The 24,928-nt window shown below is 46.6% G+C and overlaps 1 protein-coding gene across 1 annotated transcript; it reads right to left on the bottom strand.

Moving 5' to 3' along the window:
- On the bottom strand, nucleotides 1–24,800 carry LOC308082087 (GTPase IMAP family member 8-like). Its single transcript, XM_080423697.1, has 10 exons — nucleotides 24,773–24,800; nucleotides 8,612–8,662; nucleotides 7,158–7,859; nucleotides 5,893–6,588; nucleotides 4,568–4,686; nucleotides 2,278–2,965; nucleotides 1,628–1,812; nucleotides 1,147–1,218; nucleotides 769–843; nucleotides 1–664 (listed from the first exon to the last, which is right to left on the bottom strand). Exons 2-10 carry the CDS (start codon nucleotides 8,640–8,642, stop codon nucleotides 617–619), a joined length of 2,616 nt encoding a protein of 871 aa, XP_080279823.1. The 5' UTR covers nucleotides 8,643–8,662; nucleotides 24,773–24,800; the 3' UTR covers nucleotides 1–616.
- Nucleotides 24,801–24,928: the final 128 nt, after the last annotated feature.

The raw sequence follows: 24,928 nt of genomic DNA, 5'->3' as shown, positions 1-24,928 counted from the left end.
TACGTTTACAATGACTGTTAAAAGGATAACACAAAAAGCCCTAGGGGCTTGTTTCCATTGTGGTCCTGTGTATTCAATTCATTAAGAGATTTAATGACATACAATACAATAAACAAGACATAATCAACACCAGTAGCAATGAATGTATAGGCCTATGTACAGTAAACATGGGGTCTTGGGGCACCATGTCTACACATTGCAGACAGGTGCTCTTTTATGGCATTTTACCCCATGTTTGTGCCGAATCTGGGTTGAGCGAGATCAGTGGAGCTCCCTTTCATAACGTATCCATAGATCAGATGATCGGTCATTGGTTGATCGGCTTAGTTACCTTTTCACAATAAGAGTCTTATAAAAAAAACGTAATTCATAAAAAACGATGAAAATGTTAAAAAAAATCTTTTGCTGATTTCAAAAACTGTGACCGTGCTTGTGGACGACCAGAAGTGATCGGTGTGCATGCATAAGTTCATATTTCCTACATACCTACTGTTAGTTTGTTTTTTATTTTATAAAAAAAATACAATGAAAAACAAACAGGATGAGTTGCTCCTGTTGGTGTGGTTTCTCCAGGAGCTTCTAGTTCTCCATGAAGAGACGTTTGTTCTCCTCAGATTCATTCTGCAGTTTCTGCTGCATCATCACCTGTTCTCCTGACTGACACCTGATGGAGACACACAGAGACATGACATGATATGAGAGGGACGTGCGTGCGTGGGTGCGTGGGTGCGTGCGTGCGTGCGTGCGTGCGTGCGTGCGTGTTCTCACCAGTGTGTTCATCTCCATGAGTTCCTTCTCTTTCTGCTGCAGCTTCACCTTCAGACTCTCCACCTGCTGCTCCAACTACAACATATGAGAGAAAGAAAGAAAGAAAGAAAGAAAGAAAGAAAGAAAGAAAGAGAGTAAGTGAGTAAGTTAATATTGTTTCAGGAAAAGTACTGGCTCAGTTTTAGTGAGCCCTCATGTTGTGACCAGCAGAGGGCAGTCATAGACAGCCAGTGTTCAGTGATGTGAATGTTTCTAGTGACAGATGACACACAAACACTCTTTATTTGACTTTGGTCCAATTTCATACAAACTCTTGTAGTATCATCTAACTAAGCAGTGTTTGATATAAAACTACAGGTGTATTGTGTGTTCATTTACCAGACTCTTCTCCTCTTTCTCTGCTTTCAGCTGTTCAATAAAGGCCTCCCTCTCTGATAGAAGCATGTGTTCCTGTTTGGAGGGATGAAAATAATACAAATTTAAAAAAGCAATATCTCTGGAACGCCTGGTTGAAATGTCATAACATCTGGCAAAAATGTGCACTTGAACTCTAGGATGAACTAATTACAATGTGGGGTTCAAATGTGAAAGGTCAAGATAACTGTGAACAGTTTTGATTGAATTGAATTGATTCAAGTCTTCACTGATAGAGGCCCTGGAAAATGAGATGCTGCATGTCAATGGGCTTTCCTTTCAATACATTCTAACACATTATGACTATTACATACATGAATGTACATCAATCTTGCTGGTGGACACAACCAGATAAGAATAACGTATTTATCCATTTGGTAAATTGTCAATCACATTAGCATATTTGCATTTCCACCAGAATAGATGAGTGTGATTGTTATCAAACCATAGTTTCATCTCCGTCTATCACAGTCTTAGCATCATCCTCTGTCTTGCTGGGAGCTTCACTCATGGTACCACGTCCTGAAGAGGACACTATTGGTCCAGAAGGTATCTTCAGCAGCCAATCAGAGACCTTGCCAGGTGACAGGCGGTATGAACTTCCTGTTTCAGAAGGTGTTCCACCGCTCACTGTAACACAAGGCACAGCAAGATCTTTACATTTATTCATTAATTAAGTAATGTAACATTAATTAATTAATTAATTAATTATTATTATTATTATCATAATCATCATCATCATAACAATGCACAATTGCATACTTAAATATTAACAAGAAATACAGTTCATGCACTGTTACTGAAAGAACTTCTATTAAAGTCTAGGTAATTTTTTTTGTTATCTGAAATCTTTAGAACAGTGATTCTCAAACATTTGTAATTTCAAAGACTCCCAGAGTGTACAAATGGAACAGAATGGTCCCTTTTGTTCCATGTGTACACTCTCAGAGTCACAGTCCTGTAAGGGTCCATTTGGTTCCTAACTTTTCCGGTTCAATCATTTAGCTGTGGACCCCCTGGAACCACCTCAAGGACCCCACTTTGAGAACCATTGCTTTAGAAAAATCTGTTATCAGATCAAATCTAATGACTCACTGCTTGGAGGCATATGGGCTATGTCTATGCTGTTCCTTCTCCTCCTGACAGCTGGCAGGGTTGGTTCTTCTGGCTCCTTCACCGCAAACTTCAACACCCTGTCTATCATCTCCTCCTCTCTCCTCCTCCATTGCTCCTCTTTGTCTCTTAATGCCAGGTTCTTATCCAGTCTTTCAGACAGAGTCATCTGTCTTGTCTCACGTTCCACCCTGAAGTGTCCTCTGTTCCTCGTCACCATGTCTTCTAGTTTCTCCATCAGCTCTGTCACTTCTGAAATGTCCCTTTTGAAGAAGTCTAGAACATGGTACCTGTAGCCACATTTATCCAGGATCCACCTCAGAGGTTCTCCTTCAGACTCTATGTACTCCTCAACACGTCTCCCTCCCAGCCACCATCCCCATGTGAACAGAACCAGAGTGTGTCTCCAGACTCTTTCCCCCAGCAGCTCCATTTGTTCCTCCACTGATCTCCTGTCAGCTTCAGAGAAACTGGACCTGACATCAACAGTCACCAGGACAGCGTGGGGTCCAGGAGAACACAGAGTCACACCGTGTAGAAGGACGTCTTTGATCTTCTGTGATGGAGGTGTAGTCGACCAGTCTGGACAGTTCACCACACTCACTTTTCTGTCAGCAACTCGTCTCTGTTGTCTGACACATTGTGTCAGTTTAGTCTGGGTTTTAAACTCCTGGAATATGAGGTTTACTGTATGTTAGTATGTGTCATAATAATCAATACATTTGATTTAGGAGTTAAAAAAAAAAAAAACTTAATTAAGTTCATTTAAATAATTCCGTCCCTATATTGAAGAGTTCCACCTCAAGCTTGACAGAAATGAACACATTGGTTTATTATTCTCCATAACTTTTCTAACAGTGCCACTACAAATTAAACAGTAATGAACTATATGGAATCATTCAACAAAAATATACCTGGATGTGGTAAATACTTATTCAGTAAAGTGCTACTATATGGAAGTATGCAGAACATCAAACTGAACTGTGACAGTTTGCTAAAACAGATCCAAGTGAAATGTGAAAATAAAACAGAATGAAAGATTACAGACAGGATGAAAATCATGTGTTAGATTGTGTGTTAATCTGTCAATCAGTTTTTAACCACTGCATGTAAATCAAACGGGCTAAGGATAAAGACAGTTACCATGGTGATGTGACGGACAACACATCACTCATCATCTAATGCAATATAATTATGATTGGCACACCTGAGTGCAATCATGACTGAGTCAGAGACCAGCAGAGCTTCATTCAATGAGCAGCCCAGACAACCGGGCCAGAGCTGTGCATTTGAAAAAAGAAATCAGTGTTTTGTGTGCGTGCATGATGCAGGGAACTACGTTTATTTTAATGTGACAAAGTTTGTTTCCTTTACAATTAACAAATGTGAATGATGTTTGGTTAAATGAGTGTTTTACTGTAGCCTGTTATGTTAGTGATTTGAAGTGCAGCTTAATTCCATAATGTGCCTGTTATTTATTGATGCTTGTGATGTATGAATCTATGTTGACTGTATTTATTGTGTAAAATTCCAAATCTGTGTTTATTTCATTTGTGTAAAGTAAAGTTAATGAGGTACATGTGCCAGGTGTTGCAGATCTATAGCTAATTAGTGCTCCTTTTCCATTTGAAGAATGTCACTGTGATTATTTCCTAGTATTCTACATGATTGTAAACTGTAATTTGTGTCATTTTATTGTCTTTATATTTCTCTGTATTAGATACCACACACACACAAACGCTGCATTCCTTGTACCATGTGCTTCATCAGTAAAGCCTCCTAAACGAATGCTCTGACAGGAGTCTATTCTTTCATACGTGATTAAAAACCATTGTTGCACCGAGGTCCCATCCTCACACAGTGGTTCTCAAACCTTTTCATGTCAAGTTTGTATTTGGCCACGAACCCCCATCTGAAAATATTGTTCCAGGGACCCATACAAGACAATTGCAGATCTACACGCTCAGAACATGTTGCAATGTGACGCTTGTAGATTGGCTATAGCCAATGTATATAGGATTAAATTGGCTCAACTGATTTTGATGCTAGCTTTGCTGGGGACCCCTTGGAACCTCCTCAAGGACCCCCAGGGGTCCCCGGGCCCCACTTTGAGAACCACTGCTCTAATGACAGAACATTCTGTATTGATCACTGACCATTTATTAGTCACATGATTGTCAATCATTAATGACAGCACATACTGTCACATTATCATCAGACAACATTATATTTGATGTGTGTTTACTTCTTTCCATTTCATGTATTTACTCACCTTCCAGTAAGTGAATGTAAACACATAGTCCTGCAGTATAAAGTTTCCAGCTCTGCTCCTTCCATTCTGCTCTCCTCCAACCAACATCAGCCTGACATCTGGAACACTCTGATGTTCTCCTGGAACAAACTCTACATTAGTTCACTGAACACTGATGTGACTGTTTATTATTATATACAGTAGATACAGTACAATGAACACTGATGTGACTGTTTATCATTATATAGAGTAAATACAGTACAATGAACACTGTTTAGGACCTGGATTCACATTCAGCTTTATTAATTATTATTTATAAAACATTCTGACTGAACTAATGTATCACTCAGGATACACAGAATGTTACCATGAGATCAGTTATGTAAATGTGTTGAACATTAATAAACAGATCTCTGAATATGTCATTCCATCAGCATAATGTCTCATATAGAACATGTCATTGTTCTAAATGATGTCCTGTGGAATCTTTTATGTTCAAAATCATTCCTTTTTAATAATCATTTTAAAACATTTTAAAATAGTGAAAATAGCCGATCTACAAGCTCACAACGTTTCGCGATGCGTTGTGAGCTTTTAGATCGGGTATTTTCAATACTTTTGTGCAACACTCTTGTATGATGAAGTACACCATTCATTTATGAAAAAGAGTTGGAATATGAAGGTATAAGGTCTCTGCCTGACAGCAATCATATGAAGATTTAATATGAAAATAATAAGTAATTAATTTAATTATATAACAAAATATTTATAAAACCCACAGACAGACCTAATCACTTTCACTTTTACTTAAAAAAAGAAATCTAGAATAGAAGATCTACAAGTTTGTAGTGAGACTTTTGTGTGAGACTAAAGTAGGGCATTGTTTTATGAACAAAAAATACATAAAATGTTGAAATAAGGAGATACAAGGTTTCTGCCTGACAGCAACAATATGAACAATGCTAAGAATATAAAAGTCCCTCTAGCGGCCCCTAGAGGCCGTTGTACTCCTTACACCCAAGGACTGTAAATGAAGGCCAACATATACTAAAGTAAAGGTCATGGGGTCACACAAATCTATAGGGTTCATCCAGGAATCTGTCTATTAGTTTATGAGATATTTAATGTGTCTATTAGTTTATGAGATATTTAATGTGTCTATTAGTTTATGAGATATTTAATGTGCAAAATTGACATTTTGGCTTGAGGGTTGCTCCAGAGAAAAGGTCATGGGGTCACTAATAGGGGGCATCCTCTGAGGGGCATGAATGTTCTCAGCAACTTACATGATAAAACACCCATTAGATATAAATACATGAATATAAGGAAATCACTGCCACACTCACCTTCAAACAGAGCTTTCAGAGCAGCTCTCTGTCTGTGTGTCCTGGTCATGAATGTCTGGACGTGTTCCTCTATGTTCCTCTTCCTCTCTGACAACTTCTCTGAAACATCTCCATCATCTTCATGGTGTCCACCTCTGTTTCCTGACACCATCTCCTCTATCTTCACGAGCAGCTCTGTGACCTGAGTGTCATCTCTCTTCTGATTGTTGAAGACATGATACCTGTTCCCACATTTGGCAACAAGCCAGCGGAGGTCTTCCCCTTCAGCCTCAATGTGCTGCTCAATGCTTCTGTCTCCCAGCAGGTCTCCGTAGGTGAACAGTACCATAGCGTGACTCCAGAGTCTCTGTGGCAGCAGTGTCATGTGTTCCTCTACTGCTACTCTCTGTGCTTTGGTGAATGCTGCATAAAGAGGAACCATCAGAAGAGCAGCATGTGGTCCAGTAGGACAGAGACACACAATGTTCTGGATCTCCAGTTTGTCCATCTCTGAGGTGTCCTGTAGTGGACTGTTGTAGAACCAGCCTGGTGAGTCCACCACTCTCACATGTCTCCCTGCTACTTCACCCTGTCTCACCTCACACTGCACTGACCTCTGACTAGCTTTAAAAACACTTCCTCCCAGAATGGTGTTTCCTGCTGATGTCTTCCCAGACCCAAACGATCCCATCAACAGAATCCTGAGGTCAGGCAGTCCTGTCAGAGAAAACATTGTTTAAGGCCTTGGTTCTCAAAGTGTGGTCCGGTGACCCCCGGGGGTCCTTGGAGGGATACCAGGGGGTCCCCAGCAAAATTAGTTAATATAATGTCATAATCGTTTTAACCACTTTAACCATACTTTCTAGTTTGGCTATTCAAAAATAGCAGATCTACAAGCTCATAGCGCGGCACCAAGTGCCGCACTATGAGCTTGTAGATCAGCTATTTTTTTTTAATCGTGAAAACTTGTGCAAATCTTTGAATATACTGTATATATATTTTTAAAGCGAACATTTTTAACTCAAATCTTTGCTTCTGGGGGTCCCTGGAACACAATATTTTGAGATGGGGGTCCGCAGCCAAATATTTATCATTTTGGGGGTCCTTGACATGAAAAGGTTTGAGAACCACAGGTTTAAGTAACAAAGCTACAATGTCCATACTGTATACTGTGCGTGCGTGCGTGCGTGTGCGAGTATACAAATGATCAATAAAATGTATCAAAATGAAATACACTGAAAGGTAACCTGAAATATGATTTTGTGTCACAGTAAAACAAAACATACCAATATGTTTTGGAAGTCTAGTTGTTTGTTTCTGAGCATCAGCCCTCCTTTGTTCTGCTCCTCTTCTGATAGTTCTCTCCATCTCCTTCAGTTCCTCTGAGACGTGTTTTTCTGTCTCATAGTGACAACCATTACTAGTCACCATCTGATCTATCTTCTCCAGCAGCTCTGTGACCTGACTTTCATCTCCTCTGTCAGTGATGTTAAGGACATGGAAGCGCCCTTCACATTTATCAGTAAGAGATCTTAAGTCAGAGTCAGATCTAATGAGATCAGGTCTCATGTTGTTTTTATCAGCTACAGTGAACACCACAATAGTGTGTTTCCACACTCTGTAACTGAGGAGAAACCTCACATGCTCCTCTACTGACATCCCTGTTCCTACATGTGGGACGTCCAATGGCATCACTAGGACAAAGGCATGTGGTCCTGGAGGACATAGATTCACACTCTGTTGGATTTCTAACTGAATCAGTTTTGGGGTCAGATCTAGAGGATGATTAGACCTCCATCCTGGAGTATCGACCACAGTGACCTGTCTCCCTGACACTTCCTCTTGTCTCATGACACTCTTATATGTCCTTCTGTTTGTGTGAAAAACATCTCTGCCCAGGATGATGTTTCCTACTGAACTCTTTCCACAGGGATTAAGTCTTCCCCCAATCAGAACTATTCTCAGTTCTGTTGGATTATACTTCTTCCCTGGTTGGAAACATACATGCATTATTCATAAAGATTACAGATATGACCAAACCAGTTGTCATTTTGTCATTTCATGTTTTAGTCATGTATTTAGTGCTACATGAGAGAATCAGAGTGCAATTCTTTTTAAATGATCAACAATTGTCAATATGTCACATGAAGAACAATGACTATAATTTAGGCTATAGGCCTATTAAAATACAACAATTACAAGGGAAAGACATCATCATCATCATGCATTAAAAAAGTACTACTAACTTGTACTGTAGTTCAAAAGGGGTGCAAAAGATTATACGTTTTAGTCTTATAAAGTAGTAAAAATTGTTCTATATGATGGACAACAAAAGGCTAGTGTTTTAATACATATTTATATTTTCTACAGAGGTGAACAGAGACAGAAGGTAATTAACATTAATTACACACACACACACACACACACACACACACACACACACACACACACACACACACACACACACACACACACACACACACACACACACACACAGACAGAGTTGTGTGTTTCATTTGATCACAGAAGTGACACATTGTATTCCGTTTTTAAATCCACTCTTCTGCTGGTCTCACCCACAGCACAGCTTGTCTTATATCATAGACTGATAAGATACCTTTATTGTAGAGTGTAGATTAGCTATTTTTCATCGATGTGAGTTTAAAGAGTTTATAATACTGCACTCTGGGACCTAATTCAGAATATTAACTGATCATCACTGTGTTTTAATAGAACTCACCTCTGATGGAAGCTGAGGTAACTCTGTACATCTTCTCTGCTGTTGTTTCAACTGTAAAACAATCAAATAAAGAGTCAAATGCTATTTTCTTCTTGTCTTTATTGCGAACGCTATAGTAATGACGAAGCCGCGCCTCCGACCAAGTAGAGCTTACTATGTAACTGTGCTTGGGTTGTGTGTGTGTCTCTGTCCGTGTGTGTCTCCGTGTGTGTCTCTGTGTTCACGCTCTCATTGGCTCGCGCCCCCATGTGACTCACGCTCTCATTGCCTCGCGCCCCCATGTGACTCACGTGCGTGCACTGCCTATTTGCAGCCGCCAGAGTGCGCCAGAGTGCAGGAATTTAGACAATGCTCTGCACACACACACACACACACACATACACGGATTACAAGTCCGTAAATACACAATATTTTCGAGCTGCGTTCGCTTCCAGCGTTCGCGCGTCTTACTTGTGAATAAATAAAGGTATAGATATGTGTAGGTGATCAATCAATCAATCATCACTCAGGCATGTGTCAGTGATTTTAGTGTGTTCATAAAAAACATTCAGCCAACAGGTAAAGTTCAGGTGCATTAAAAGAAGATTAAACTTCAACACAATATCCCTGACAGTGTTTTTACACAATACAATCTACCTGTGACTTTGTACTGCTATTTAAACATGTCACTGCTATTATGAGACTCATAAAATGTTCTGTTTATTATGTAGCAGTGAGTTAAAGGTAGAGTAAGTTATATTTTTGGGTTAAAAGGTTAAAGCTCTATATTGTGATAGTAATCATTACTATAGAGTGTTTGTTCAGTAACAGTATTAAATAGCTCTTTATTGTGATAGTAATCATTACTATAGACTGTTTGTTCAGTAACAGTGTTAAATAGCTCTATATTGTGATAGTAATCATTGTGAATATAGTGTTTGTTCAGTAACAGTGTTAAATAGCTCTATATTGTGATAGTAATCATTACTATAGAGTGTTTGTTCAGTAACAGTGTTAAATAGCTCTATATTGTGATAGTAATCATTGCTATAGAGTGTTTGTTCAGTAACAGTGTTAAATAGCTCTATATTGTGATAGTAATCATTGCTATAGAGTGTTTGTTCAGTAACAGTGTTAAATAGCTCTATATTGTGATAGTAATCATTACTATAGAGTGTTTGTTTGTTCAGTAACAGGGGTCTCACTGTCTCTCCAACTCTTTAATAAACACAAAATACAATTTCATCCAATCATGAGAGAGAATCCATTTATCAGTCTTCTCATTTATTTGTGTCATCACTTCCAATTTCACTTGTTTTACATGTATCCTGTGTGAGTTCTCGATCCTGATTGGATGAGATTGGTATCCCGACCTGAAAATGAATTTTCTGTTTACTAAAGAGCTGGAGAGACAGGAAGACCCCAGTTACTGAACAAACACTCTATAGTAATGATTACTATGTGGAGGATGAAACAGCGAGACAGGAGACGTAGGCACGTTGAGGTAGTTTTCTTAAACACCGTGAGCAGTACACACATTTCATTCATTCACTGCGAGCAGCATAATAACACTACATTAACCCGGAACCGGAAGTGTCTATATTCCCTTGAGCCTCGCTCTTAAAGGGACAAGCCCCCTTTGGTGAATGTCTCTCAATGTCTCTCAATGTGGGTCACCACACAGGCCCCCCCAGAATTCACCAATACAAAAAGTGCAACCACATAATTAGTCAACGTGGTGGGGGACGGATCAAGCGGCCGAAACGACTGCGCTTAACAGGAGGGGAATCATGGGCAAGAAGTGGCCCCTTCCCTGCCACGGAAGGGGCCAGGGCAGGGACAGAGGTGGGGGCTGAAAGCAGAGGGCGCCCCGTACACCGTAGTGCGGTGGATCTTCACCCCCAGGTGCTCAGCTACCGCACTCCAGAGCTACGAAGTAAACTGGGGGGCCCTGTCGCTCGTGATGTCCCCTGGTGTGCCGAAGCGGGCCACCCAGCACCCGATGAACGCCCGAGCCACCTCCGCCACCGTAGTGGAGGATAGCGGAACAGCCTCCGGCCACCTGGTGGTCCTGTCCACCATGGTGAAGAGGTGAGTATATCCGTGGGAGGGGGGCAGTGGGCCCACCAGGTCCACATTCACATGATCGAAACGCCTATCTGGCACTATAAACGGTGCTAAAGGGGCTTTGGTATGGCGGTGCACCTTGGCCCGCTGGCACGCCACACACGAACCAGCCCAGGTCCTAACATCCTTCCGGAGGCCAGGCCAAACAAACTTGACCCCCACCAGCTTAGTCGAGGCCTTCACACCCGGGTGGGAAAGGCTGTGGATGGTGTCAAAAACCTGGCGCCGCCAGGCAGCAGGCACCATAGGGTGTGGTTGGCCGGTGGAGATGTTGCAGAGGAGAGTGGTGTTGGCTTTGTCGAACACCACCTCCTCCAGCTGCAGTGCAGTAGGGCCCGTCCGGTAGGCTTTAATGTCTGAGTCTTGCGGCCTGGTCCACCGCCATGGCAGCATAATCGAGTCCCAAGTGGACTGACCGACGACCGCCCGAGAGAGGCAGTCGGCGACGGAGTTGTCCTTGTCCGCCACATGCTGGATGTCCGTAGTGAACTCGGAGATCGCCGAGAGCTGACGCTGTAGACGCCCCGACCACGGCTCCGAGGTCTTGGCCATGGAGAATGTCAGCGGCTTGTGGTCCACGAAGGCAGTGAACTGGCGGCCCTCTAACAGAAATCTAAAGTGTCTAGTGGCGAGGAACAGACCCAGCAGTTCTCTGTCGAAGGTGCTGTATTTGCGCTCGTTGTCGCGGAGCTGTTTGCTGAAAAAGGCCAGTGGCTGCCAGGCACCGCCCACCCACTGCTCGCACACCGCTCCCACCGCGTAGTCAGATGCGTCTGTCGTAACGGCGACCGGGGCAGTGGGAGAAGGGTGCGCCAGGAGAGCAGCGTTGGCCAGTGCGGTCTTGGCCCCACAGAAGGCTTTGTCCATCACCGGGGACCAGTCCAACTCGTCCTTGGGCCCATTTCCCCGCAGGGCTTCGTACAAGGGGCGCATGAGGTGTGCAGCATGGGGGAGGAACCGGTTGTAAAAGTTCACCATGCCCAGAAACTCCTGTAGAGACTGTACTGTGCGAGGACGCGGAAAACTGGAGACGGCATCCACCCTGGCGGGAAGTGGGACGGCTCCCGGTGGGGCGACGTGGTGTCCGAGGAAGGTGATGGCGGACTGTCCGAACTGGCACTTGGCCGGGTTGACAATGAGGCCGGGTTCGCTGAGCCGCTCAAACATCTGCCGGAGGTGCGTCATGTGCTCCTCTACCGACGCACTGGCTACCAGAATGTCATCTAGATAGACAAATAAGAACGGCATGTCTCGGAGCACAGAGTCCATCAGGCGCTGAAACGTCTGCGCTGCCCCCATAAGGTCAAAAGGCATCCGCAGGAACTCGAAAAGGCCAAAGGGTGTGATGACAGCTCTTTTTGGCACGTCCAGTGGATGGACCGGCACCTGGTGGTACCCTCGCACCAGGTCCACCTTAGAGAAGATGATGGCCCCCGCCAGGTGGGCAGAGAAGTCCTGTATGTGCGGGCCGGGGTACCGGACGGCGGTTGTGGCGTTATTCAGGCGACGGAAATCGCCGCAGGGGCGCCAACCCCCGCCAGCCTTAGCAACCATGTGTAGGGGGGAAGCCCACGGGCTGTTCGAGCGGCGCACAATGCGCTCCATGGTGGAAAACTCCCCTTTAGCGATTGCCAGCTTGGCCGAGTCGAGGCGCCGGGCCCGGGCATAGACTGGAGGGCCCTCGGTGGTAATATGGTGTTCCACGCCGTGCTTCGCCACTGCCGACGAGAACGTGGGTGTGGTAAGGTCAGGGAACCCGGCAAGCAGGCGTTGATACGGATCCCCGGTGGCCAGCGTGTTTAACAGGCAGAGAGCTCCGCCCCCACCAAGCGTACAGCGGTACGAAGCGAAGAAGAGGGCATCGATCAGGCGACAGTTCTTTACATCAACCAGTAAGCACAGAGAAAGTCCGCGCCCAGAAGCGGTGTGGACACAGCAGCCATAACGAAGTCCCAGCCGAAACGGAGCCCGCCAAAACACACCTCCACATACCTGGTGCCATAAGTACATATGGGCGTGCCGTTAGCGGCGTCCATCTGGGGCCCGTGTCCGCCGGCGATGGTGTCCACGGCCCGTGCTGGCAGGATGCTGCGTTGAGTGCCCGAGTCCACCAGCAGCCGCCGACCAGACACAGAGTCGGTGATGAACAACAGCTAGCAGTCTTGGCCAGCGCCCATAGCCGCTAATGAGTGCTGGCCCTGGCGTTTCCCTGCCCCCTGAAACTGCATGGCTTGCGACACTGCTTGGCCTTGGCCCCAAACCTGGCATGGTAATAGCAAAGCCCGTCGTCGGGTTGGCGTCGGGCTGTCACCGCAGCCGCGGTGTCTGTATAGTCCTCCAGGGATGGATTTGATGTGTCCTGGTGGGGCAGCAGCGCATGGACAAATTGCTGCCGGTTGGCCAAGAATACCCTGTCTGCTTCTGCAGCCAGACCTCAATAGTCCTTGGTGGAGGAGTGGGGGGAACTGGCTAATGCTGTGCGCACCGGCACCGGTAGCTGCCGCAGGAAAAGATGAGTAAACAGAAAGGAGGGATCAGCTGATCCCAGCACAGCTAGCATCTTCTCCATTAACTCTGACGGTCTGCGATCGCCAAGGCCGTTGAGGGACAGCAAGTGATCCGCTTTCTCCAGTTCTGACAGTTCGTACAGCTTCAGAAGGAATGTCTTTAGTGCCTCGTACTTGCCGGCTGCCGGTGGATCCTCCAACAGCATCATCGCTCGTGCCGTCGTCGAAGCATCCAACGCCGCCACAACATGGATGTATTTCGTTATATCCTGTGTTATTCCTCTCAGCTGGAATTGGGCTTCGATATGCTGAAACCACGGGCGTGGGTTATGCTGCCAAAAGTCGGGCAGCTTGACGGTGGCGGCGTATATATTAGCCTGCATGTTAGCTCCGTTCGGTGCGGGAGCTGCTGCGTCCGCTGCGGGGGCGTCGTCGCCTAACATGTTCGTTTTTTCACAGGGTCAAAAATGTGGAGGGTGAAACAGCGAGACAGGAGACGTAGGCACGTTGAGGTAGTTTACTTAAACACCGTGAGCAGTACACACATTTCATTCATTCACTGCGAGCAGCATAATACCACTACATTAACCCGGAACCGGAAGTGTCTATATTCCCTTGAGCCTCGCTCTTAAAGGGACAAGCCCACACACACACAGACAGACACACACACAGGAAATAAGCCATTGGATTCTTGGTGCTTTTATCATTTTGATAATGTTGTGATAATATATGTATTCTACTTGTTTTATTATCAATAAAGAGCTACATTATTGATAGCCAGGTACCAAATGGACCCTTACGGGTCTGTAACTCAGATAATGTACAAATGGTTTGAGCTAGTGTTAGCTAGCCAAGGGACTAGTCTAAGGTTCACACCTTTCTGTCACTGTCATCTCATTATTGTGTGTGTGTGTGTGTGTGTGTGTGTGTGTGTGTGTGTGTGTGTGTGTGTGTGTGTGTGTGTGTGTGTGTGTGTGTGTGTGTGTGTGTGTGTGTGTGTATATATATTTATTAAGCCTGCAACGATACATGTATTCGTATTGAACCGTTCGATACGAGGGTCTTGGTTCGGTATGCGCTACGAACCGAACGATATAATATACTTTTTTTCCACAGACGACTTCAGACGATGCGCTCTGTGCTCAAACTACTAACCTACCCTGCTAGTCTCAATGGATTACGGGTCTGTAACTCAGATAATGTACAAATGGAACCCCATGGGTTCATTTGGTTTGAGCTAGTGTTAGCTAGCCAAGGGACTAGTCTAAGGTTCACACCTTTCTGTCACTGTCATCTCATTATTGTGTGTGTGTGTGTGTGTGTGTGTGTGTGTGTGTGTGTGTGTGTGTGTGTGTGTGTGTGTGTGTGTGTGTGTGTGTGTGTGTGTGTGCGTGCGTGCGTGCGTGCGTGCGTGCGCGCGTGCGTGTGTTTGTGTGTGTATATATATTTATTAAAGGTTTCATGACGTTCAGTTTTACCACACATTAAAAGTCTTTGTCATGGTCCTTCAAACGTGTATAGAAAGTTTTAACAAAAAATTCCACTCCATTGATCCATGGCAGGTGTTTTTCTCTCACATTTCTAAAGCCTTTTCAACTGCAATGAAAAAAAGAAATCTTTGCCTGCGGGTGTCGCTGGTGAGGGATTTTGCCTGTCAATCATCGCCTCTGCTCCGCCCCCCCAAAGGAAAGGATAGGGGAGGGGAGGGGCGAGGAGCAGAGTGGGCGGGATTAATCGGCTGTGACCTCACTGCCGAAGGGCCAAGCTCAGATTACTTTTCAGCCTAATTATTCAGAAAACCCCAGACCACAGAAAATCCACTGAATGTTCAAAGTTCAGATTTTTTGGTGTAATTGAGGTCATAAAACCCCCAAAAAAACATAGAAAATAAAAAAAGTGAAAATGAATGTCATAGAACCTCTAAGCCTGCAACGATACATGTATTCGTATTGAACCGTTCGATACGAGGGTCTTGGTTCGGTACGCGCTACGAACCGAACGATATAATATCCTTTTTTTCCCCAGACGACTTCTCTGTGCTCAACCTACTAACCTACCCTGCTAGTCTCAATGGATCTGCGCTCAACAGTGCAACTTAGAGCCAGAGTTGCCTCCCCCCGCTCCCCCACACACAGAGTAAACAAGGTCACGCCGTGGGGTGGAAATTTGAAAGCTGCCTTAAGAGAAGACACGCTGAATACTACACTGTAAAGTTAAACTGTTGCAGAGCTGCCAAGTCTCACCCTTTGAGAGTGAGAGTCACGTAATTTAACCTGTTCTCACGCCACACTTGCCATTTCTCACACTTTTTCCCCCTCTCACAGCAAAAAAAAAAAAAAACGGCAACCGGGTGGAAAACGGAACGCTCGTCCTTAAACACACTGCCCCATTTTTTTCGCGGACCGTGGCCGCCAGATTAGACCCGAGGTGAGGGTGTTTTAGGACGACGGTTGAACTGTCGTCCTTAAACACCCTCGCATTGACGTGAAACGCAGCCCCAAAACACACTCACCCCCATTTTTTTCCGCCGACCGAGCCCGCCGGATATACCCGGGGCGAGCGTGTTTTGGGACCAGGCGTTCTTGCATTCCATCACACCCATTCACTGGCTTGTTTACAAGTCGAATTTGGGGAAATAAAATAAGCTCAAAAACATAATGAGAGGATACAAGAGCTATCTGTGCAAAAGCTGCAAAGTGTACAGATTTAAGCAAGTCTTTTAAAACAGTGAAAGCTACCGAGGAAAAAGAAACAGAAAGTGTTTAGACGACTCAAACTAGCGACCACAGGAGTCGCTAGTTTGAGTCGTCCAAAGTTTGACCAAAACCGAAGGTATTGAAGAGGAGGACACACACAGAGAATGTTGCGGTCATCAGAGGTCAAAGGATTTAGCTGCTGCCATTCAGCTAAAACCAGACAACACTACGACCAGGTAGGGTCCATGTTAGCCCTGGTCCAGAGCGTTAGTGAGTTAGAGAGAACTCACTAACGTTCTGGACCAGGGCTAAGTCCAAGTGTTTCCAAATGGACTGCAGTCTGCACAGAACCCTATCCATCAGATCCAAAGTAGACTAGGTTTTTTGCGACCAAAAGACTATGTATTATGCAAGTACATAATGAGGTTGACCAAAGTTTCTCAGCTGCATTATATTTGTTATTAGTGTCTATATGTCCTCTGAAACAAAGGGGTTTATAGTGAAAACTTACTTAAGCTGCTTTAAAAATAAAATCACTGAAGATGATGGCCAATGTTGATGATAATTGATTGATACAAAATAAATAAGCCCCCCCCTGCAACGTTTCCTTTTTGCCACACATCTACACTTCATGGAGTACATTTTTTGTACCGAATTAACCGAATTAAAGTAAAAACGGAAATAAAAGGGGAATAACCGCGAACCGAACCGAACTGAACCGAACCGAACCAAACCGCGAACCGAAAATGTTGCGGTTATTTCGCGGTTATTACATTTCCGCGCGCGTGCAATGGTCACACATGTGTGACCATGCAACGTGCAATGGTCACACATGCACGCGTGCTGCGCGCGAGTGCATGTGCTTTTGTATCGAAAAAGATCGAACCCTGACCCCAAAATATTGAACTGAACCGAACCGTGGATTTTGTGAACTGTTGCAGGCTTAATATATATATATATATATATATATATATATATATATATATATATATATATATATTGTGGAGTGTCGCTGTCTAGAACGCCAGGTGAGTGCTTCCACCAGGTTAGCCCAAGTTCAGCACCAAGGCCAGGTCCGGCCCCTGGGCCGGCTCATTGAGGGGAGGTATGTACCTAGGTCTGTTTTTAATCAGTTTGATGTGATGACACCTGCCCTCCAACTAACAGGCTGGAGACAGCTGCACTGAGTTGGGTCTGATCAAGCTCTAGCTATAAAGGTGCTCACACTCCCTCAGTTCTGGCTGGCTCTCCTTGGTGGAAGGACTCTGCTCGGGCGGTAAGCGACATACTCCACTTCCTCAATATTAGTTATGTAGTTAAGACATGAAACTAATTTGATGTTTTCTATTTGTTTGTAGGCAACGTCTATGCTCATACCTAATTGGAACGATACCCCGATCCGGGAAGAAGTTTTGTTGGAATTGTTTGATTAATCCCCCCCCCCCACCCTGCTGTTGTAAGGAATCCCCCCAATAAATCTATTATTTTGTGCACTCAAAACCCTCTGCCTCTGTCTTGGTTCGTTCAGTCTTTACATTATGGTGGAGAATACGGGTAAAGACTGATTGCCGCCAACCCCAGACAGCATGGAACACGCACACGCCCTCACCGCTCTGCTAAAAAGTCAGACTGAACTACAAAATGCGGTGCAGGAATTGTTAAAGAAAATTGACAGAGACAATAGAACCCCACGAGCCCCTGTTGATGTGCTCACCAAGTTATCACCTGAGGACGATGTCGAGGCCTACTTAGAGGTGTTCGAGTGCACAGCTGCACGAGAGCGATGGCCAGCGGCCGACTGGGCCGTTATAATTGCCCCGTTCCTGACCGGGGACACCCAGCGAGTTTCCCGTGACCTACCGGTGGCCGACGCAAGGGACTACCCCAAGCTGAAAGCGGCCATCCTTGCCCGACACGGGTATAGTCTGCCGGCCCGGGCCCAACGCTACCATAGCTGGACCTACGACCCCGCTCAGGCCCCACGGGCCCAGGTAGCCGCCCTGGTGCGGCACGCCCAAAGTTGGCTCACGCATCCGGGGGAGCCTCCGTGGATAGAGAGGTTGATTATTGACAGATGTATAAGAGCGTTGCCGCCCGATGCCCGAAAATATGCTGCCCAAGTCAGCCCTGGGTCCGTAGAAGACCTAGTTGCCCTGTTGGAGTACTACCAGGTCAGCCTGGAAATGATGAAGACGATGAAAGTGGAGGCCCCTCGGGGGGGCGCTGAGGAGAGGACCAGCCGAGAACGTAGGCGGGGGACGCCGCCTGCACAGCCACCGCCCTCCTTTAGACCTGCGCCACCGACCAACCGACCGGTCCGGTCATCGCCGAGATGACCGTGGTCAGGAGGACCATATATCGTGGGCCTGCCCAGAGCGAGATGTCACCATGGCCTCCGCAGCGAGCTCCGATACACCACGACGCAGCCTACACACCTCCTCCTCCAACACTCCGGTGGGCCACCGACACGCCTTGCTCCCGGTGAAGGTGGATGGCACCGACGCCCTTGCACTGTTGGACTCGGGCAGTGCGGTCACGCTGGTCCGGGCGGACCTGGCGGGCCCGGCTGGGACCACCACCCTCCCGGTGACATGTGGCAGTATCCGGTCACTCAGGTTCGCATCCAGACGCCCAGAGATGCCACCGTGCCGACTGGTGTGGTGCCAAACCTACCAGTGCCACTCCTCATCGGCTCCGATTGTATCCTCTTTGACCGGTATTGGTCGGCTGGAGTGCGTCGGGAGACTCCAAGGCCCCAGAGACGACGGGCCAGACGGGCGTCCCAAGTCACAGCCATACCTGCCTGCCCCGTGTTCCAGCCGGATTCGGAGGCTTCACGTACTGAAAGTTCAGAGGGAGATGGTGCTGCCAGTGAGGAGGAAGGGGCGACGCCCGCAGCGAACGAGGCGGGGGACCCCTCCGAGAACACAGAGACTGAACCCTTCTCTGAGTTTCCCCGCCTGGAGACGGCGGGCCCAACTCATGCTGGGGGCTTCGCCAGCGCCCAATGGGGCGACCCCAACTTGGAGACCGCGAGACAGAATGTGTCGGCAGTGGATGGCCGACTCGGCGAGGGGGTGAGTGAACTTTCCTCTCCTTATTTTGTTGTGAAAAATTGCCTTTTATATCGGGGAGTGAAAGCTAAGGGGGGGGGACATAATTGAACAGCTGTTGGTACCAAATTCTTACGTCTCTCGAGTCCTCTACCTAGCCCACACTCACCAGCTGGGGGCCCACCTGGGAGTCCAAAAGACGTATGACCGCATCCTGGGCCGTTTCTATTGGCCTGGGGTGAAAAGAGCGGTGGAGGATTTCTGCAGGGGCTGTGCGGAATGCCAGAAGTCCGCCCCACGGCCGAACCAGCGTAATCCACTCATACCACTGCCCATTATTGGGACCCCATTCACCCGACTGGCTATGGACATCGTCGGACCCCTCCCGAAGTCTGCCCGGGGCCACAGGTTCATTCTAGTCATATTGGATTACGCCACACGATACCGTGAGGCCATCCCCCTTCGACTGCCACGGCCAAGAACGTGGCCAGAGAGATGTTCCTATTGTTTAGCCGGGTTGGGATAGCAGAGGAAGTTTTAACAGACCAGGGAAGCTGCTTCATGTCACGAATCATGGCCGCCCTGTGTAAGTGGTTAAAAGTGAGACAGGTGCGTACCTCCGTCTACCATCCCCAGACGGACGGATTAGTAGAGCGGTTCAACAAGACTTTAAAGCAGATGCTCACCAAGCTGACAGACGTAGACGGAAAGAAATGGGACCAGTTATTGCCGTTTGTTCTCTTTGCTATCCGAGAAGTACCCCAGGCCTCCACAGGGTTTTCACCCTTTGAACTGTTGTATGGTCGAAACCCCAGGGGTCTTCCGGACCTAGCTAAGGAAGCCTGGGCAAGCCAACCGTCTCCCCACCGAAGCATTATTGAGCATGTGGACCAGATGCAGACCAGGATGAAGAACGTCTGGCCAGTGGTGCGGGAGCATATGGAGAAGGCTCAAGCGGCCCAATGCCGAACCTACAACAGAGGTGCCCGCCTTCGTGAGTTCCAGGTGGGCGAGAAGGTTCTGGTGCTCGTGCCGAGTCACGAATGTAAATTCCTTGCCAAGTGGCAGGGGCCTTATGAGGTGGTCGGAAAGGTGGGGCCAGTGAACTACCGGGTAAGCCAGCCGGGCCGGCGAAAGGGCCATCAAATATACCACATTAACACTCTGAAAAAGTGGCATGCTGCAGAAGTCCCACCCAACCCGCACTTGTTAACTACTGTGTCTCCTCAGACTCCACCTCCTCCTGTCAGAGGCACTGACCTCTCGCCCCCACAGCAGCAGGACCTGAAAGAACTCATAAGCCGAAGCCGAGATGTGTTCTCGGAACTGCCGGGACGAACGACTGTCATCAAGCATGACATACAAAGCCCCCGGGGGACAGTGGTCCGACAGCGTCCATACCGGATACCTGAGGCCAGGCGAGAGGCAATACGAGAAGAGGTGAAAAAGATGTTGGAGCTGGGGGTGATTGAGGAGTCGTACAGCCCCTGGTCCAGCCCTATTGTAATTGTCCCGAAGCCGGATGGGATATTACGCTTCTGTAATGATTTTAGGAACGTCAATGACGTCTCTCTTTTCGATGCCTATCCGATGCCACGCGTCGACGAGCTCATCGAACGACTGGGGCCCGTTCGCTTTGTCAGCACACTAGATCTGACAAAAGGGTACTGGCAGGTCCCCTTGACGGAGAGAGCCAAGCCAAAGACCGCCTTCGCAACCCCTGACGGGCTTTTCCAGTACACTGTCCTCCCCTTCGGCGTCCATGGCGCCCCCGCCACCTTTCAACGTCTGATGGACCGTGTCCTCCGGCCCCACCAACAATATGCTGCGGCCTACCTGGACGACATTGTGATCCACAGCTCCACCTGGACCGACCACCTGCAGCATCTGGAGGCCGTTCTGGGGGGCGCTACGGCAGGCGGGGCTCACGGCGAACGCCAGGAAGTGTCGCCTAGGGCTGAATGAGACCGACTACCTTGGCTACACCATTGGGAGGGGGTGTGTGAAGCCACAGACGCAGAAAGTTGAGAGAATCCGGAACTGGCCAAGGCCAGTTACAAAAAAGCAGGTAAAATCTTTTCTCGGCCTGGTGTCCGACTATCAGAAATTCATTGCAAATTTTGCTACTGTGGCAGCACCCCTCTATGACTTAACCCGAAACTGCCTGCCCCACCATGTTAAGTGGTCGGAAGAGATGGAGGCTGTCTTCCAGACACTGAGACGGGCCCTGTGTGAGGAGCCGGTCTTGGTGGCCCCCGACTTCACTAAACCCTTCGTTCTACTCACGGATGCATCGGGCACTGGCATAGGGGCGGTCTTGGCAAAGGTCATTGAGGGAGAAGAACATCCCTTAACATTCATCAGCCGGAAGCTGCTGAAACACGAGAAGAACTACTCGACTGTGGAAAAGGAGTGCCTGGCGGTAAAGTGGGCCATACACCACTTGAGGTACTACCTATGGGGCCGGGAGTTCACCCTCGTGACAGACCACGCACCACTGAGGTGGATGTCCACAAATAAAGATAAGAACGACAGAGTCACCCGCTGGTTCCTTGAGTTACAGGACTACAAGTTCAAAGTGGAGCATCAACCAGGAAAGGACATCCAGCATGCAGATGCCATGTCCCGGTTGTACGAAGAGGAAGGACTTGAAGCTCCCACCCCAGGCGGCGAGCTTAGGGGGAGGGTATGTGGAGTGTCGCTGTCTAGAACGCCAGGTGAGCGCTTCCACCAGGTTAGCCAGAGCTCTGAGGGAGGAGTTCAGCACCAGGTCCGGCCCCTGGGCCGGCTCATTGAGGGGAGGTATGTACCTAGGTCTGTTCTTAATCAGTTTGATGTGATGACACCTGCCCTCCAACTAACAGGCTGGAGACAGCTGCACTGAGTTGGGTCTGATCAAGCTCTAGCTATAAAGGTGCTCACACTCCCTCAGTTCTGGCTGGCTCTCCTTGGTGGAAGGACTCTGCTCGGGCGGTACAGTAAGCGACACACTTCACTTCCTCAATATTAGTTATGTAGTTAATGTCACTCCCTCCAGTAGTCATAAACGACACAGTGGTTCTGCATACTGACAGTTTATTAAACCACTCTTGCGGCTCTAATACACCAATGTCGAACTACATAAAACAAAGCATAAACAAACAAACACTTGCATTAACAACAGAAACATGACGTAAACATTGTACAAATAAACAAACACATAACAAACTAAAGCAAATACAAACAAACACACCTTGCTGGCTGCATATAGACTTTAAGAAGGGAATGAGTCCTTGTGCCCACGACAGACTCACAACAGCAACACAACTGCAATACAAATCATTTCATTAACCAAACGTTCAAACCCAAGATCCAGGACACAAACATACCTGTCTCACACTCTCCCTGTCCCTGTCTCACCTCAAGGGAGGAAGTGCCACCACTAACGTGTCCGTGTCCCAGCTCCCTTATAAGGAGTTCCAGGCATTTAACTTACAGTTTCCGGTACAAAATACTACTTCAAATAAAGCGACTCAACAAAATGGGCATGGATAATGGGCATAAATAATTATATTAAATAAGAGCAAAAATAAGAAATAAAAATGATTACAGTTAAGACATGAAACTAATTTGATGTTTTCTATTTGTTTGTAGGCAACATAGGACGCTCATACCTAATTGGAACGATACCCCGATCCGGGAAGAAGTTTTGTTGGAATTGTTTGATTAATCCCCCCCCCCCCCACCCTGCTGTTGTAAGGAATCCCCCCAATAAATCTATTATTTTGTGCACTGAAAACCCTCTGCCTCTGTCTTGGTTCGTTCAGTCTTTACAATATATATATATACATACATATAGCGTACACATATATATACACATATAGCAGTTCCGGTAAGAGACACAAAGGAGACTATTTGTGTCTCCGACCGGAACCGCTGCCGGTCATCAAATTATTGGCTTAGGAATGAGACAAAAATAAAAAAAATATCCATGAAGTCAAGGCTCCATGGGGGGACTAGGAAAAAAGTCATTTTGGGGGTGAACTATTCCTATAAGTCAGTGAGGGTATAGGGTTTGAGGGCTTCGGGCGGACATTGGAATTGAACCATTTTAATGAAGCAGCACACAGAGAAAAACTCAATGGCGCCGCCCTGTAGGGGATGGCAGTGTCCTGGAAAAAGCACCAGGATGATTCATGGTTGGCAAAAATAATAAATAAAAGAGAGGGAGAGTGTGTGGGTGATCGACATACTTATAAAGTGACCTCACAGCTGTGATTAATTTGGTATAACACTCCTTATCACATATGGTTACAGGTTCACCTCCATTCATAAAACCATGTTGACATGCATACACATTCAATTGATATCCAGACAGACATAAAGAACTTTAGATTCTGTGTCATTTGTTAATAGAAATTAATTCAACATCCACCCATAGCAATTCACACAGAACATAAACGAAGGAAGACAGACAGACAGACAGACAGACAGACAGAGCTTCCTCTACCAGCTGAATGGAGAGATAATCATTCATACATTCAAGTGGTTTGATTAATAGTTGATTAAAAGTGATTTTCATAAAAAATATATATATCAGTGTACCCTTCCCCTCCCCCCTCCCCTCCCCTCCCCTCTCCCCTCTCCTCTCCCCTCCCCTCTCCTAACCAGGGCCCATTGAATGTGGAAGGCAATTGAATGGAATCTGAATAATGTGACCGATACATCGTGATCACATGACCACAGAGATGATGGGGCATGATGTGTTTGTGGGAGGTGACGTCACTCACCTGACAACATTCTGAACATAGCACAACGTGTTCTTAGATGAGACAAAGATGGTGTGTGTGTGTGTGTGTGTGTGTGTGTGTGTGTGTGTGTGTGTGTGTGTGTGTGTGTGTGTGTGTGTGTGTGTGTGTGTGTGTGTGTGTGTGTGTGTGTGTGTGTGTGTCTTCTTCTTCTGTCGTATGTCCTTAGACCTTCAGCTCCGTTGCAGCAAGCCAGTCCAGTGTCATTGTCTAGGTCAATTAAACCACGATCACCATTAGTGGCCTGTGTGTGTGTGTGTGTGTGTGTGTGTGTGTGTGTGTGTGTGTGTGTGTGTGTGTGTGTGTGTGTGTGTGTGTGTGTGTGTGTGTGTGTGTGACAGAGGCCGGGTGGGGGGCCGCTCCCACCCAGTACTTTTCCACTCAATGACACTTGTAGTAAGTATGTAGTTGGCCGAATTAAAGTATCTCTGTGTGTGTGTGGGGGGGGGCCAACAACTCCAATTGGAGATCCACTTGGGACCAGCAGGACTGTCCAGTGATCCAGACCCACATCAGGACACCCCTGTCTGCCTGACGCATAGCCATGCATCACATGGAAGTCTTAGAACCACCATCACTGAGGACCAACTCACATAAATATTAAAAACACGGCCCACTCTCTCTAAACGCCTGTGAGAACTCCTGCTGGGACACGGACAGAAAATATATGCAAAACATATAGTCTCGGCCACGCCTTCGGCCTGGTGGAGACAATAATAGAAATCGGAGCGACATAACTAATCACAGGTTGAAACCGTCACCTTAGAATGGCTGCCTGCCAGCTGTGCGTGTGTGTGTGTCTAGCTATAGCATAAATAGTAGTATAATAGTAGTATAAAAATGTTGATTAAACCTGAGCTGCTGAACCATATTTATCAATAAGTATTTAAACATCACTCAACTCCCCCACGTTCACTCATAGTTTAAACAATACAGAACCAGGTTGAATATAAACATGAATCATGTTGTGCATTTATTCCATATTTTCCATTCCAAGCACATCAAGTCTTACCTGTGTTCTTGTGTCGTAAGAAGTGTGTATAGCAGTGTGTCAGCGCATGTATGTAGAAACTGACACTTTTATACTGAAGCTCTCACATGATTGGACACAGGACCTGTCAATAAAGACAACATGTTATCAGTTGAGATTTTGATTGGTTTAGAGCAC

Source organism: Gymnoscopelus braueri, assembly GCF_963280865.1.
Source record: "Gymnoscopelus braueri genome assembly, chromosome: 3".
Classification (NCBI taxonomy): domain Eukaryota; kingdom Metazoa; phylum Chordata; class Actinopteri; order Myctophiformes; family Myctophidae; genus Gymnoscopelus; species Gymnoscopelus braueri.
Note: the sequence above shows the minus strand (reverse complement) of the source record. Positions and strands in the feature narration are given on the sequence as shown.

What these genes read in the sequence shown, in the direction of transcription:
- LOC308082087 (XM_080423697.1), bottom strand. Translation starts at nt 8,642, where the DNA reads ATGTACAGAGTTACCTCAGCTTCCATCAGAG. An exon ending in TTACATTCACTTACTGGAAG is followed by an intron (nt 2,966 to 4,567) that starts GTGAGTAAATAC and finishes CTCATATTCCAG; the next exon opens with GAGTTTAAAACCCAGACTAA. An exon ending in AGCCCATATGCCTCCAAGCA is followed by an intron (nt 1,813 to 2,277) that starts GTGAGTCATTAG and finishes CTTGTGTTACAG; the next exon opens with TGAGCGGTGGAACACCTTCT.